Source organism: Hyperoodon ampullatus, assembly GCF_949752795.1.
Source record: "Hyperoodon ampullatus genome assembly, chromosome: 7".
In the NCBI taxonomy this organism is placed as follows: Eukaryota; Metazoa; Chordata; class Mammalia; order Artiodactyla; family Ziphiidae; genus Hyperoodon; species Hyperoodon ampullatus.
Window position 1 is genome coordinate 60,506,004 of NC_136920.1, and position 17,307 is coordinate 60,523,310.

At 47.7% G+C, this 17,307-nt stretch overlaps 1 protein-coding gene across 4 annotated transcripts in view; it reads left to right on the top strand.

The window, feature by feature from the left end:
* The window catches only part of CLPB (ClpB family mitochondrial disaggregase), a gene marked incomplete at both ends in the record, with an annotated part of 164,371 nt that overhangs the window by 101,960 nt on the left and 45,104 nt on the right, over nt 1-17,307 (top strand). For all 4 annotated transcript variants that reach the window (XM_079708849.1, XM_079708851.1, XM_079708848.1 and 1 more), the window contains one exon: nt 6,485-6,582. In XM_079708849.1, the coding sequence (XP_079564975.1) occupies nt 6,485-6,582 (98 nt within the window). The remainder of the gene's footprint in view (nt 1-6,484; nt 6,583-17,307) is intronic.

A 17,307-nucleotide genomic window follows, 5' to 3' on the forward strand; every position in this document is an offset into this window, starting at 1 on the left:
GAAATAGTAAACAGACTGTTAAAATAGTGAAAATCAGGATGAAGGTGCTAAAGGAGCCAGCAGTAAAAATGGAAAGGAAGAGTGAATGCAAAAGTTATTACAAACAGCATTGTACAGCCAGTACAGTCTTTCTCCCCCCCCCCCCAATAGTTTTCAAGCTTTTTATCTTATTCAGTTCAAACAAAACCCCTAGAGGTAGGCAGGGCAGCAGTCATTACCACCAGAGAAATGAAGCAGGACCCCAGTCATACAGCCAGGGAGTGGTGACCCCCATCCCCATTGGCTCTCAGGCCGTGTGCCCTGTTAGGGGGCAGGGAGCCAGCTGCAGTTAGGGGAAGGGGTGAATCATGGAAACTGCAGTGGTGGTAGATCTGGATCACTAGAAGGCCCCGATGGCTGATAGAACTGTGGGGGGTGGGAGGGAGTGGGTGAGCATGTCAATATTATTGATAATATAGCCTCACACATTTGTATAGGACAGTTACTGGTTTTTTTTTAAGCTGTCTCATACACATCATCTTCTTTGATATTCACAGAGGTAGCAGAGGGCCAGAACAGAGTGGTGTCAAGGGAGGAGGAAGTAACATGCCTCCTCCCCTCCCCACCTTAGGCTTGCTGTCAGCACAGAGAAGATCTGAATCCCATCTCCCACTCTGATTTTAGCACTCTCCCCAGGAAGGGCAAGTGGGCCTCTCTCTCCAACCACTTCCTCCCCACTTCCCACCCACAGAACACTGAGGGTGTCGGAGCCTGACCTGACCTGATCCGTCACCCAGACAAAGAGGTGTCTAGAACCAGCAAAGAGACTGGGGGCTTTGGCACACAGGAGCAAAGAACATGGTCACACACTTGCTGTGAGAAGGGCTTTTCTGGGTCAGGAAGAACAGCCATGTTGCGTGTGCTCTCAGAAGATAGCACCTAGAAAGAAGTCCATTCATTTGGTAAATCTCATTGAACACCTGTTCTGTGCTGGGCCCTGTGCTGGGTAGTCAGGATATAGCAGTGGATCAGCCATGGTCCCTGACTTCTGAGGGTTCTCAGTCTTGGATGGAGACAGACCGTTTTAACACAGGGATCAGTGTAGTAAGATAGAAGCAGAAGGGCCTGTGGGAGCACAAAGGATGGTACCAAACCTGGGGTGGTAGGGAAGCAAAGAAGGTTTCCTGGAGAAGAAGCCCGAACTGAGTCTTAAAAGATGAACAGGTGTTTACAGGAAGTCCAAGGTGGGAGTGGGGTTGGAGAGAGAGGTTGGGGCTCATGCGAAAAGAATCTGCCCTCAGTTTAGTAGCGGGAACCCCTTGGTAGGCCATGAGCTTGGGACTGGGTTCTGAGCATGTTCAGGGAAGCCAGAATGACCCACCTGTTTCGAATGTAGTAGGGGAGTCTCTTCTTAAGGAATTGGAAGAGCTCATCATTAAGGTCTTTTTCCACTCAGAAAGCCTATGATTATGTCAAACCTAAAGCAGGTGCTGTACCAGAGAAGAGCAGCAGGCTCCCTGAGCCCCTGTGGGCCAGGCCTTCTCTCCCATCAATACCATTTTCACTACCTTATCCTGCCCTGGGTGTTGAGACCCGAGCCTGTCACTGGCACCAGCCAGAACCAGTCCAGGACCATCCACCCCCATCCTACTTTCCTGGCCCGAGCCCTATTGACAGATCCCCCAGAATCTGAAGGAATTCAAGACAAATGGTTAAGAGGATGGAGTTAATAAAATTTGAAAAATTGAGGCCTGTCACTCCACTAAACTTTTTTCAATACCACTGACAGAAACATATTTCCCCAATGAGTGACCTTCCACAGCTGTAGGGGGCAGGCGCAGCCGCAGCAGTGCTGCCAGGGAGCCAATCTTCTGTTTATCAAATATTATAAGCTGGGACACACTGATCTGAAGCAGGGAGAGGAGGGGAGGGGTCCTGCACTATACTGTCTGGGGTGCTCCAGGTGTTGGCCTGAGCCCCAGACAGCCAGTGGGAGGTGACGGATGGCCTGCGATTAGCGCTCCCCACCTCCACCCAGCCCTCTGACTTACTCCCAGAAGCCTGACCCTCTAGACCAGCTGCTTGGCCCGGAGGGGCCCTGGGTGGGAGGCAAGGGGAGGTCAGGCCAGGGCATGGGCCATCCTGATGCCCCTGGAGAGGGCAGGCGGGTGAGGCCCAACGTGGTTATTTATTGGAGTGTAATGGTTTGTGGCCGTTGGTCGTGGAGGTGAAATCGATCAGTTGTAGAAGTCAGGTTCTATCAATTATTACAGCAATTAGTCAAGCCAGAGCATCAGAGCAAGGGTGCAGGGGCTGGGGGACTAATATTAGATGGACATTATCCATGATGCCCCTGCCTCAGCCTTCCTAAAGTGGGAGCAGCCGTGCTGCCCTGAGGCTCCAGAACCTTGGGGAGCCTGGCTGGCTTCCCCGCTGGGGGTGGCTGGGGTGGGGCCTAGCTGAGAGCCTCCTGGGCTGGTGACAGGCCCAGCCCTGCTTTAAAAGGCATCCCTGTGCTGGCTGGCCCCGGTGCAGAGATGCCCTACCTATCCCCATCCCATCCTTTATGAGAAGTGACACGACTCCTACTAGAAATTACTCAGTGGCCAGTGTTTATGGCACGCATTTTTCATTCTGTAAGCAAATATAGATCACTGACAGCACTTGTTTGAAGCTTCTAATCTCACCCTCTGGTCTTCCACTATCTTCTTCTCTCACCTCTCTTCCTCTCCCCACCCCCTTCTCTCTCCCAATTTTTTTTCCCTCTCTTTCTTAACCATTTCTCTTTTCTCTTTGTCCTTCTCTTCTTTCCCTTCCAGAGGTCTCTCCCTCATCCCCCTTCCACTCTAGCCCATATTTAGTGACAGAGCTCCCGCTGAGGCTACCTGAGAAAGGAGAGGCCTTTCCACTACATGATTGTAGCTCTCTTTCGACCCTCCCTAGCTGTGGTCCAAGAGCTTTGGGGAAGGGGAAGATGATGTCTGCCTCTGCCCGTCGAGTCCTCAGTGCTGAGCACCAGAGAGAACAGGGCTGGGCTGGGAAAACTGGGCCAGGTGAACAAGCCCCTTAGCGCTGTGTTCCTTCCTGAGCCTCCACAGTCCTGCTGTCCCTCCTTCGGCACACTGATCACACTTGGCCTGAGTTGTTGCATGGTCACCTCTGGTCCCCGTTAGCTTCTGGAGAGCTGGAATTGTGCCTAGACTCGAACTCTAGATGGCACCTAATCTTTGTTTTTTTTTTTTTTAATTTTTGGCTGCGTTGGGTCTTCGTTGCTGAGCGCGGGCTTTCTCTAGTTGCGGCGAGCGGGAGCTACTCTTTGTTGCGGTGCACAGGCTTCTCATTGCGGTGTCTTCTCTTGTTGCGGAGCACGGGCTCTAGGCATGCGGGCTTCAGTAGTTGTGGCATGCGGACTCTAGAGTGCAGGCTCAGTAGTTGTGGTGCACGGGCTTAGTTGCTCCACAGCATGTGGGATCTTCCCGGACCAGGGATCGAACCCGTGTCCCCTGCATTGGCAGGCAGATTCTTATCCACCGCGCCACCAGGGAAGCCCGACCTCATCTTAAAGACAGGAAGAGGAGCCTGCAGAAGAGAGAAGGAACGGTCACGGGGTGTGAGGAAAACCTGAAAAGTGTTTTTTAGAACTCAAAGGAGAGAGTGGCCAAGGTATCAGTTGCTACAGAGTGGTCAAGAAATGTAAAAAAGAAAACTCTTCATTGGCTTCGGCAGTCCCCCATCTTCCTATATACAGGGGGCTGATACACAGTGCCCAGTAAGCACCAACAGAATTGAAAGAAAAAATGAGGCTCCAACTGAGCCTCTGAGGACTTGCCTGCTAGTTAGGAAGAACCCAGGCACCCTCCTTATTAGGAAGGTTGTATTTTATCCTGTAAGCAGTAAAAAAAAACACAGAATCATTTTTCACCAGTGGTGTGTCATGGCTGCCCTGGTGGGAGTGTGGAGAATTGTAGTCGACCAGCGTTAGACTCCTGCTCCAAACAAGTAACTTTGTGACCTTGGCTAGTTGTCTCACTCCTCTGAGCCCAGTTTCCATGTCTGTAGTATGGGAATTTAATTCCTGCCCCTCAGGATGGTTGTAAGGAGTTAATGATATAACGTATATAAAGTACAGAGCACCGTGCCTAGCACATAGTAAGTAAATACCAGTGGCTATTATTCTTATTATCATCACCACTTCTAGATATATACCTGAGACATGAAAACATACGTCCATGCAAAGACCTGTACACAGATGTTAGTAGCAGCATATTCATAACAGCCAAAAGGGGGGAACAACTCAAATGTTCATCAGCTGGTGAACAGGTAAACAAAATGGGGTATGTCCACAGAATGGAATATTATTCAACAATAAAAGAAAGAAGTACGTGCTATATTCCTACATTCATGTTGTAGCGTGAATGACACGTGCTGCAACATGGATGAACCTTGAAAACATGCTAAATTTAAAAAGCCAGACTGAAAAGACCACATGTTGTATGATGCCATTTATATGAAATGTCAAGTGTAGGCAAATACAGAAGGAGAAAGTAGGCTAATGGTTGCTGGGGTTGAGGGGAATGAGGAGTGTCTCTGATAATGGTGACGGGGTTTCCTTTCAGGATGATGAAAGTGATCTGGAATTAGATAGTGGTGATGTATGATGTTGTAAGTGCATTTAAAACCACTGAATTGTATATTTATTTTTTTGAATTGTATACTTTAAATGGTATGTGAATTATATTGTAGTAAAATTATTTATATTAATATTTTGTACCAGATTTCTATTAGAAAATAGGATCATGTATAAAAGTATTAATTTTTCTTATTGACAATAAGTTTCCTTGGCCTGGATCATACTTTCTGCTCTCTGTTCCTTTCCCCTCGTCCTCCCACACCTCTTCTCTGCAGCCCAGGCAGACAGCCACTTGTAAATGCTTAATGAATGTTTGCCATTGTCAGTAAGTTTATGGTCCTTTAAGAAGCAGAGAGTTGGGCTTCCCTGGTGGTGCAGTGGTTGAGAGTCCGCCTGCCGATGCAGGGGACACGGGTTCATGCCCTGGTCCGGGAAGATCCCACATGCCGCGGAGCGGCTGGGCCCGTGAGCCATGGCCGCTGAGCCTGCGCGTCCGGAGCCTGTGCTCCACAACGGGAGAGGCCACAACAGTGAGAGGCCGGCGTACCGCAAAAAAAAAAAAAAAGCAGCAGAGAGTTTCAATAGGAATGATTTTATGTCATGGTATAAATAAATGTTTCCTCAGCCTGGGATTGTCCATCAACAAACAGTGGCTGGACATCCCCCTGAGCCAGGCCTCGTGGTGACACGGCCTTACCTGTGTATTTAGTGTCCCCAGCCAACTTATTATATCCTTGTGGCAGGGACTGTGTCTTAACCCTTCTTTACGTCTAGACAACACTTCCCTAGCAAAAAAGAAGATCAAGGAATACTGGTTGACCACTACCTTAATGTTCCATTTAACACATAGTTCTTGAGAGGAGTGCTTTTAGAGCAGGGCCAGATCTGAGTCTTCCATGTTCCCAGGCCCCACTCATTCAAGATTTGGCAAATTGAATGGAATGGACAGTTTTTGAAGAGGAGAGTGAGGTGCTCAGACCTAGGCTTTGGGAAGGAGATTCTGATAGCATGGGGGTTAGAGTAGCCTTTACTCCACGACTGCCTGTCCACAGGGCTTTGCACCAAGTGGACACTTTATTCAAGGCTCATCAGCTGCCGGCACTTAAAAGTGAGAGAAGGTAGATGCATGGCCCCCAGCAAGCCTCTTATTTTTGTTATACTTAAAGTTCTTTGTCTTCGAATCGTAGGAACTAATGATTGGAGGAAATGCCTGCCTGAGTGCACAAACTCACCAACAAGTAGCACCGGTGAGGGCTGGCACAGCCAGGTTGCTGATGATGACCAGAGGACTCAGCTGACTCTGGTAGACAGGAAGTGTCCAGAAGGAAGAGAGCATTAAGGGAGAGGGAGAGGCAAAGAGCAGAAGGAAGGGGGCCTTTTCACTGTTATTTGGTATATTCTGTGCTTTAGATTTTTGTATGATTTTCATGAATGAATATTCGTCTGTGTACAAACGAATTTGATAATGCGGGCATTTTAATGAATAATGCATTGGTGTTGGGATGTATTAATCTATGTGCGTGTTTGGTGTATTTTTTAGCATGTTTGGCTGTGTGTATTTTTGTATGCACAGCACACCTGTGTGTGTGTATAGCATATCTGTGTGGGTGGCACCTCTCTGCGTGGGTGGTGTGTTTCTGCACATGTGTGCATGCCCATGTAGGAGCCTCAGTACCCTGACCTCTGTGTCAGAGAGGACTGAGAACTCCTCTCTCAGAGTAGCTTAACATGTATTTCAATCTCTTAGGTTTCTGTTGCTCCATATTTCTGTGGGCATTCCTTACACTGAAATCAAGGCACAAGCCACCTCTGAGGGAAGGCCGAGAGCCCACTGATCACTTATAGAGGCTCTGTTTCTCCTTCTCCTCCTGCCAGGAGCTAATCCCCTGCAGAGGAATGAAATGGGACACACACCCTTGGATTATGCTCGAGAAGGGGAGGTGATGAAGCTTTTAAGGACTTCTGAGGCCAAGGTAAGTCTCAAAGAAAGGAAAAGGCCTGTGGGCACTCCATGCTGCATTTGGTCTTTCACTCATTAAATTATGTCAGGCTCCACACCAAGGGCCACTTCTCCTTAGGGGATTATTGTCTATTTAAATTCAAATCCAACGCCCACTCTCATCAAGAATAGGAAGCTGCCCGTCTTCCTGACCAGGAAGAGGCCTGGGCCACTTCTGGCTTCTGAGGACTTTCAAATTCAGTTTTTGATGTAATGGACCTTCCAGCTCCTTTTCATAGGAGGAAGGATAGCAAAACATAAATCTCAGCCTAAGTACTATTTCCTCAGGCCTCATGTATTCTTTAGCCTCATCAAGTAATCCTTTCCCATCATCACTCCTTCTAGAGCTATTCCCTGACCTCTTCCCTCCACACCCACTCCAGAGAGCCTTGTATAGCATCTGAGCCAAAACAATCTCCATCTTCATTTGATCTTCTCAACCAGACTTTTGAACCTTCTAAAAACAGGCTGCCTTCTGCTCCTCTCAGCCACCCAACTATATCTCAGAAAGTGCTTGGCAGAATCCAAGAACTAGAATCACAAATCTCAGAGCTGGCAGGGACCTGAGAAGTCATCAAGTCCGGCGATGGGAAATCTTATCGAAGTCTAAACAAATAAGTCAGAGGAAGATAGAGCTGTTCTTGTTGAAGGAGAGGTTGCCCAGCGCCCCGCCCACCGGACTGTCCCCACCCCCCAGGTAACCTCCCTGAAGGCTGTGCTGTGTGCACACATTTTAAATCTCTGAAACCTAAATCAAATGACTTCTTTTCCTCCTGGGGAGACTGGAGCCCAGGGATGTGGTGTGCCTTGCCTTTGGTCCCAGAGTGAGTTACTGTCAAAACTGTAACTAAGACTTGGACACGAGGTCATATAGTAGGTTCACTGGCAGGACTGGAACTGGAAGGCTTGGTTTCTGACTCTCAGTCTTGTGCTCTTTCCAGCATCGTGGAGTCTCTCATTGGCAAACTGGCCGAAGTGCTTTGAGATGATTAAGAGTGGCAGGTCCCACCTAGTGGCACATACTCTCTGTGTCTTGAGTAAGAGCACTTAGGTCACCAGACTAAGACAGACAAGACAGGGGTTGTGATCCTAGCTCCCCCACTCACTGACTGGGTGACCTCGGGTGAGCGCTTCCCCTCTTGAAGATCAGTTTACCTTTGTGAAATGAAAACACTGTGACTAAGTGGTTTCTAAGGTTCCATTCAAAATACCATTGTCTGTGTAGCAGTCAGGATAAACTAGGTCATGCTATTGTAACAACCCAAAATTTCGGAGGCTTAAAACAGCAAAGATTCATTTTTACCTCATGCTACACATGAAGGTCAGCAGAGGGGGTTGTGCTCATCCTAGGTCCTCAGGGACCTGACTGGCAGAGCAGCCACCCTCTGAAATACTGCTGCTTGCTTACAGAGAGGAGAGAGTGCTCTGAAGGGCCTTGCATCTGCAGCTAACTGCTCAGCCTGGAAGTAGGACCCTTTACTTCCACTCACAACTCACTGGACAGTACTAATCCCATGTTCCTGTCCTATAGTTGGGTCAGCTTCCCCCATGCCGTAAGGAAATCCCTGAGCACTGTTTCAGGTCACCTCGGGGACTGCATCCCCATCATTATCTCCCTTTTTAGGCCAAACCACTGTCCCCTGAGAGCAAGTGCTGCACTTGGCCAAAAGTACCCATATTTGTCAGGTGGTGTGACATAGGGCAGGCCCTGGTCTAGTCATGTAAATCAGGAGAACAGGCCGCTTAGTGCCAGAGGGGGTGGAAGGGTTAGGACTGCATAGGGACCCTTAACAAAATTTGGCTGCCCAAGAAATGGCCTGATGTCAGCCACATCAGTACAAAGCTGGTGTCCCGAGTGAATAAGTGGCAGTTGCAATCTCTGTGCCAGTCAGATCCTTCTGGACCACAGAGGGCAATTGCAGATGCTACCTTCTGAGTAGACTGAGCTCTTAGAATCTGTGCAGAGGGGGGCAGTAAGGAGGCAAGCAGACCTGTGCCATGAGAAGAGGCCGAAGGCAATGGGGCGTCTGGCCCGGAAAGGAGAGACTGCACGTAGACACAGGGACGACTGTGAGGGGGGTGGGAGGAGAGGAAATTAATTCAGTATTAGGACTAGGACAGAGCCAGGCTTAACGGATGGCTGCTGCAGGAGGAGCTCCCTCACAGAGCTGTGACCCAGGGCAGGGGCTGCCTTTAGAGGCTAGAAGACCACTCAGAGCCAGCCCAGGGGTTCTGTCACCTCTCAGCTGGAAGACTTTCTCTGTCATCACCTCCCTGCGCTTGATCCCTTTACCCAGTCTAGATTTCCTCCTTCCGAAATGTTCACCTGTCTGCTGAGCACTTCCACTTGATTGCTCTGCAGTCCCCTCAGATTCTACCCACGTGAACCACCCTCACCTCTCCCTGGATGTCAGCAGCGTTGTCTTTCTCTTAGTTGCTCAGCATCTCCATGGTCATCCATTCTTTCTGCTCTGCTTTTTTCCTCCAAGCTGCAAAAAACTGCCTTTTCAAAACTGTGCGGAAGAGTTTCGTGGAAGAGTTTCAGGGGAAGAACACTGCTTTAGACTGGGTTCTGTCTCCCTCTGCCAGTAGGTAAGCAGCAGCTGCTGCTCTCTGAGTTCAGGCCCCATGTCAGTAACATAATGATTCAGGCCTGGAGGGTGCTGAGGCTCCAACCTGAGACCTCATCTCCTGGCTCTTTGTCTAGACACAGGTTACCACCACTCTGATCTTATCTTCCTCCCCTGCTTTCCATCCGGCATCCCCCTGCCACCCAGCTCAGCCTCTTCCACCTTCACCTACCTCTATAGTCAGATATGGGCTCTTTATAGAAAATTTGTAATTATAAAAGTCATCTTTCCCATTATGGAAAATTTGGAGAGTAAAATGAAAGGAATTAAATAAGTCAGCACATATTTATGAATGACATCTGTGTGCCAGGCTCTCGGCTAGATGGGAAGAAGACAGCTGGGTGAAACCCTCAAGGAGGTCCCAATCTGGTGAGGAGACAGGCAAGTAAAGCATGACACCAGAGTCATCAGTCCCAGGGAAGCCCAGGGACAGGGACTGTGGAAAGCCAAGGTGGCTTCTAATCCTGCCTGGAAGATCACGGAAGGCTTCCTGGAAGGGACGTCAACTGAGCTAAATCTCAGTTAAAAACATTTTAGCCTGATAGCCTGACTACCTGTACATAACTGCTATTAATGTTCTTAATTATTTATAATAACAGTAGGTACCATTTATCAAGTGCATCTAGGCACTCTGCCAGGTGTTCTAATATATATTTTTTCTAATTCTGTAACAAAGCCATGAAGTAGCTCTTATTCCCCACATTTTACAAATGAGAAATCTGAAGCCGAAATAAATCAGGTGACTTTAGAAAATCAAGCTATTATTAGTAACTATTGGGATAGGAATCAGAGATTTCTTCTTACGATACTACATTTGACTTTTCTGGACCATATCTATATATATTTATATAAGTGGTCTTTTTTTTTTTTAACTTGGTTAGTAGCCTACTGTATAAACCCCAGGGGTCTCAAACTGGCAGCCATGTTTTATTTTGCCAACTCAGCTTTTTTTTTTTTTTTTAATGTGAGTATAATGCCTTAGAGGTTGGAGCGTGGACTCTCCAGCCACAGGCACCTACTTCCTATTGTATTATGTGCTTGCCTGTCAGACATTTGTATTTCCTACTTGGTCCTGAAGGTGTTATGAGTTATGATCCTAATTCCATATTTGGAATCTGCCTTTTTTCACTTATTATTTCTTGATGATTTTCTCATTTTAGAATTATCCATAAGCCTAATTTTTAATTTTCTTCTGCCTTTTAAAATGTGTCACTCACTTATCTAAGAATCTCTGTCACCTTATGTGGCCTAAATAATTTTCTCCTCATGGCTGGTTTGCTCAGTTCTCAGCATTCTCTGTGTGCGGAAGCCCCCTTGGGCCCCCTGAGAAGATCCAGAGGTGGATGAAGCCCAGCTCCTGTCTCCTGAGCTGGCTGTTGAGAGAGGAAGATGGGGAGAGGCAGGCACTCTTAGCTCTGATAGGCACAGACTGACTTGTGCCTTAGGAGGGGTCCACACAGAGTTTGTGGGGGCCCCAGGAAAGCATGGATCACCTCCAGGCAGAATGAGCAGGGCAGGCTTCATAGAGAAGATAACTGTGATCTCACTTTGAAGGATTTCACTAGCTGGAGAGTTTAATACTTAAAGCTTAGACCATTTTCACATCTTAACTAAGAGACGAAGGAGAGGTAGAAATATATCTCTGTGCACATGATGGCAGATAAAACAAAAATATAGGGAGCTATTCCATGATGGATGTTCAGCTGAGGGGGACGTGCTTGTGCCAGCCCGCATCTCCACTCCCAGATCCTCACTCCACTGAGACTCACGAGGAATTTATTGCTCATTTTAATCACATCCAGAGAATGAATTGGCAGGAATATTAGGCAGATAGGCCTATCATATATATTTTATTTGCATATCCCAGTGACAGAATCACAAGCACATTTCCTATCTCTGTATTTTTTCATTTGCTTCAGGGGTAGCTGGGGATGCAGTGCTCCCCTGAGCCCCTCATTCTGGGCTGCAAGCCTGGGTGCTCCCATCAGATCTGAAGGAAGCTATCAGGAGAGAACAGGTGAGGTATACAGGAGGGTAAGAGGGTTATGTTCCTCCTGGCTTAGAGTGAAGAGCTATCCCTTCCCTGCCTTGCCCAACCTGCTCCCTGCTTCGCATCTCATTTCGAGAGCCACTGTGCCGCATGCCTGGCTCTATGCTTGGCCCAGATGGCCCAGAGAGCACCGTCTGATCTTCGTTACAGGTTCTCCATGGGCCAAACACAGCACTCCATGCTTTACGGGGACAGCTTTTGCTTTCTTTCTTTTTCTTTTTACTTCTTTTTTTTTTTTTTTTTTTTTGGCTGTGTTGGGTCTTTGTTGCTTCGCGCAGGCTTTCTCTAGTTGCGGTGAGCAGGGGCTACTCTTCGTTGCGGTGCGCAGGCTTCTCATTGCGGTGGCTTCTCTTGTTGCAGAGCACAGGCTCTAGGTGCACGGGCTTCAGTAGTTGTGGCACGTGGGCTCAGTAGTTGTGGCTCACAGGCTCTAGAGCGCAGGCGCACGTTGTGGCACACAGGGCTTAGTTGCTCTGCTGCATGTGGGATCTTCCCGGACCAGGGCTCGAACCCGTGTCGCCTGCATTGGCAGGTGGATTCTTAACAACTGCGCCACCAGGGAAGTCCCTTCTTTTAACTTCTCAAAAACTTTTTGTTGAAACATATTTGTATAAAGTACACATAAGTATATAGCTCACTGTATTTTTACAAGCTGAATATACCTGATCAAGAAATAGACTATTACAAGCACTCATTTGCATCATACTCCCTTCCAGTCACTACCCATCCCTAAGGGTAAGCATTGTCCTGATTTGTTTCACTTTTACTTTTACATAATTTCAAAGATAGTACAGCAAATTCCCATAAACCTTCACCCATAATACCAATTGTTAACATTTTATTGCACTTGCTTTATTACTTATGTATATATAAATAATATATAGAGAGATATATGTATGATTTTTTCTGAACCATTTGAGGGCTAAGTTATATATTCGATACCCCTTTACCCCTAAATACTTGTGTGAATTTCCTAAAAAATAGAGGGCATTTTCTTATATAATCTCAGTACAATCCTTAAAATCAGACCATTAATACTGATATTAACTAATCTATAGATGTTATTCAGATTTCACCAGTTGTCCCAATAATTCTCTTTACAAGAAAAGAAAATTCTGGATCTGAAGCTGGATTCAGTTTTCATATCTCTTTGGTCTCCTTTATTTTTTAATTTTTTAAAATTAATTAATTTTTTTTTTTTTTTTTTTTTTTTGGCTGTGTTGGGTCTTTGTTGCCGCACGTGGCTTTCTCTAGTTGCCGAGAGTGGGGGCTACTCTTCGTTGCTGTTCGCGGGCTTCTCATTGCAGTGGCTTCTCTTGTTGTGGAGCATGGGCTCTAGGCACGCTAGCTACAGTAGTTGTGGCACACAGGTTCAGTAGTTTTGCGGCTCGCAGGCTCTAGAGCGCAGGCTCAGTAGTTGTGGCACACGGGCTTCGTTGCTCCGCGGCATGTGGGATCTTCCCGGACCAGGGCTCAAACCCGTGTCCCCTGCATTGGCAGGCAGATTCTTAACAACTGCGCCACCAGGGAAGCCCTGATCTTTACTCTGGAACAGTTCCTCAGTCTGTCTTTCATGACTTTGACATTCTAATGGGTACAAGCTGGTTATTTTGTAGACCGTCCTTGATTTGGGTCTGTCTAATGTTTCCTTATGATTCAACTCAGATTATGCACTTCTGGCAAGAACACCCTCTGGTGTTTATTTTCAATAAATTTGTTAGGTAGCCCCATGCTAAAAGTAGGAATATGAAATTTATGTTTTAAGTCTCATCTTCCTAAATAGGCTCTGAACTTCCTGAAGGCAAGAACAGATCTTTTCTTATCTCCAGGGTGGACAGTGCAGGCACTGGAGTTAGACTACAGGGGTTAGTGTTCTGCCTTTATTACTTGCTACCAGTGGGACCCTGCTTTAATTACTTCATCTCTGGACAGTGAGGGAGGAGATCCTCTGAACTCCACAGGGCTGTGAGAATTAGAACAGTTGGTCCCAAATCAAGCAAGACTCATCAGTCCATGTTCAAACTAGTGAGTGGAAGTTTGAGGAGTAACAGGATATTTTCACAGTCACTGAGTCCCACCCCACAAGGTACTTATTAATTACAAAGGGAAAAATGATGGAGAAACTTGGCACAGACCACCTTAACCAAGTGATCAAAATTAACATCCCCAGCCACAGGTATAGGAACATCATGCGCCTCCTGATGTGATGGACTGAGGAGAACATAACCCATTTTCTCACCTTAGCCACTCCTTGCGCCTCTTAACCTTCTCTCACCACTCTTGTCTCTGGATCAACCCAGCTACTTGCAAAGGAATGACATGATCTGATTTACATGTTAAAAATATGGCTCTGGCAGCAAAAGGAGGATCGACTGGAGGAGAGGAGAATGGAATCTGGGATGCTGACATAGTGGTCCTCAAGTCTGATGGGACTGATGCCTGCTCTGTACCCAGCTTTCCTCTACAAGGATGTGGACTCTGAGCTAGTTCAAGAGACTTTGAAGTCCCTTAGGTGCCCCTCTTGTCCCCCAGTCTCCTCTCCTGTCTGCTCTGTATTTCCCAGGCTCCTTTGTTGGACCCCCTGGGCTCCTCTTGTCATCACCCCCCTTCTCAGGACTCTTTCCATCATCCCACACCCCCGCCAGTCTCATCTGTTGCCCCATGGTCCCCTTTGTTGGCCTCTGCACCCAGTCCTCTCTGTCCCCCACAGCTTCAGGGCAAGGTAGAAGCCCTGACTATGATGTAAGTTGGGGTTGGATCAGGGAGTCAGGAGGATGGGGCATATCTGAGTGTGTGAGCAGCCAGTGGGCTCTGCCCTGACCTCCCATAAGAGGCAAACTGCAGCTTGGCCTCTCTTCTCTTCCCTCCTCTGTGCTTATCCTGTTCTTGTCCAGGGTCTCATTCTGCCTACCACCCCTACCCTAGCTCCTCTCTCAGTGAATGTACTACCAGGTTTATTATCAGACCTGTTCCTGAGGAATGCCCAACAGTAGGTGTGCTGCCATATCCCTTCTCCCTGTAACCCTCCTCCGCAGAGCCACTCTGCCCAGCTGCCCACTTCCTAGCGAGAGCCCAGCTAGGCTTCGCCTCGGCCTCCCAGGCCTTTCCTGTAAATGCACTCAGAGCCAGGAGGGGTGCCATATTAAATCAAGAATGATGGAAACCAGTGGCCATGATTATCCAGCCGAGATGCAGCATAGGGAGCTGGTTGCTGCTAGCTCCAGGTGAGGGCTTCTGAAGCTAATTGCATGTGGCTTTTATTAAGAAGATGATCACTCCCCCGCTCTTGCTCTCCTGGGTAGCTTCTTGGGCCTCTCAGCCCAGTGCCCCCTACTTTTGCAGCCTGGGTCATCTAACCTGTCTTCTCCTCCAGTGGAATCCTGTCAAAGCAGGGCCTTGACCTCAGTCCCTGTAGCCTTCCTCCCCATTTCCTCAGAAAGCCGGGAACAGCAGTAGCCCACATTCATAGACCCTTACCAAGTGCCTTCTCCCATCCTTCTCTCTCCTCTCCCCCAAATAGAATATATACAGACCAAGTGTTTTCCTTTCCTAGGTTCTTCCACTGGTTAGTTTTCCGCAAGCCTGAACTCATACCTCATGCCTTAAAAAGTCATTCATTCATTCAACATATTTTTTAATATAAACTCTGTGCTAATAAGCATCAGGAAAAGAGCATGAAGCAGTAACCTTCTACCTGGTTTAATCCCAATGTCCTGTACATTTTTATCAAAAAGTCTGATCCAGTTTCAGAAGTTTCTCTGAGGGCTTCAGGCTGGGAGGGAATATGCTAGAATCAGAATGTGCTCAGATTTAAGCCATAGGTTGAATCTTTCCCAGTACCATCTAGAAAGCTCCTGAGAAACCAGCCAGATCACAGTGCAACCTTTCCCCCATGCTCACCCCCATAAAAGCCAAGAACCCTTTCCCATTGCCCAAGAAAATAACAGGAATACTAAGATAACCTAAAATCATGACAGTGATGTCGAGTTATAGGAGGTAGAAATATTTCCCTGAAAAAGACTTAAGGAGGCCATGGTGGCAGTACCCAAACCAACAAAGTGGCAGGAAATGTCATGTTAGGCTTTGCCTGTAGCAAAGGAAAAAAGATATGTTTTGTGAGGCCCCACAAACTAATGGATGGAAAGTACCTATATTTGGCGTTCTCTACCATGTAAGGAAAATTGACAGGCAGAGCTGAGCCACCCCAGACAGTAGAAGCATCCTGAGAACTCAGTTGGTGTTGAGACTGTACCCTGCAGACCCAGAGTTCCTAGGGGGAGAAGCCTCAGGAGCCACGCTGGGGCAAGTGGGGGCATCCAAGTGGACTTGGCCTCTGGCTTCTGCTTAAGCCGGAGCAACTGTTCCCCTTATCTGTGGGCTCCGTGCAGATTAAATTAGTTAAAAGGGTTCCAGCACCAAAACAAAAACAAACATACAAAAAAGGCACTGGGTTAGATAATCATTTATCAAAATGCAGCAAAGGAGAAGTTACATTTATCAGAGACCTGCCACGGGCCAGATACTATGCTGGCCACTTGAGTCTCTCACATAGCGACTTCTACATAGACATTTGTTGTATGCCAGAGACCTGCCAATTGTTTCCTATGCATCACCTCACTTAATCCTCACCAGCTTCCCACAAGGATCCTGCAAGGTAGGTGTGAGTACCATCACTGTGTTAGAGATGCGGAAACTGAAATTCAGGGAGGTGAATTAACTTCCCCAAGGTCAGCTAACTAGTAAGTGGATTAGGCGAGGTCTAAATTCACATCTTTCCAGAGCAAAGCTGCTTCTTTCTGCCACACTGTGTGCCCCACTGTGAGCCAGAAGAGGAGTCAAACTCCAGATGGGGACTACTATAAGAATTCAGTGAGACACTACATATAAAGTGCTGAGTACAGTGCCTGGCACACAGCAGCTCTTCCACAAACGGTAGTTACCTCATTCGGTTGGCAACATGTATTGACTCCTTCTGTGAGTAGGGCCCTATGCTAGGTGCTGGAGCTATAGCAATGAATAAAACATGGGCTTTGTCACTACGGACCTCATGTGTGGAGTAAGGAGACATAAACAGTCAGTTAAATAAGTGCTCTGGAGGTCCTGGGGCCAGGGCAACAGGCTCCTTAGACAATTTGGTATTTAAACTGAGATCACTTAGAGGTAGGTGGGAATAGAGAAGACTGTTGTGCTGAGGGAGCAGTGTGAGCAAAAGGCCCAGAGGCAGGAATACCCATCCCTGAGGGGAAGTGATGAAACAGACCTAACAAACCCTCGGAGACCAGCTTCCTTCTGCAGCCAAACTGACTGTGAGCTGGCCAGGCAGCTGGCCAGTGCTATACCAGCAGGTATGTGTGCATCTCACCATCAGAGCCTTCCACCCCAGTGGACTCAAGTGCTGAGAGGGGCTGGGTGGACAGGGAGGAGGAGGCAGATATATGGCTGGAGTCGGCAGAGCCAGGTGATGTATGTGGCGCCTGAGGGAGCTGCACGATGACGCGCTGGATTCCAACCAGCAAGTGTTGCTCCGCTGGGATCGGCGCCGAATTATTGCTCCGTATGAAACCCCAGAACTGATGGGAGCTTTCAGTTACAGACTTATAGCAACAGCCGAAATTGGATTGTTTGCTATTTATTTTTTTTAACTTCTGTCAAGGTCACTACCTTAACAGGAAAACACTGCCCAAGCAGCAGGTATTTTTCATCCACTCTCTCTGCAAGAGCAATCTGCAGCCACAGCTTTTGTGACAGGGCCATACCTTGGCAGCTCGCTTTCTAGAAAGCTGTCAGTATTACAGGGGCCCTAGGGGAAAGAAGCCTCCTGAAGACCCAGGTCTTTCCATCCCACTTCAAGACCTGCTTCCTTCCCCCACCCTCCATCCCCTGGCCTCCATAAATGCTTTATCATCAGACCCACACACTCACCCCTCCTTGCCCAGTCTCCAGATAGTCCCACAGCTCCCACCTAGCCCAGTATTCCAGCTCCTTCAAGCCTCCTGTCTCCCAGGATTGTTCCATGCTT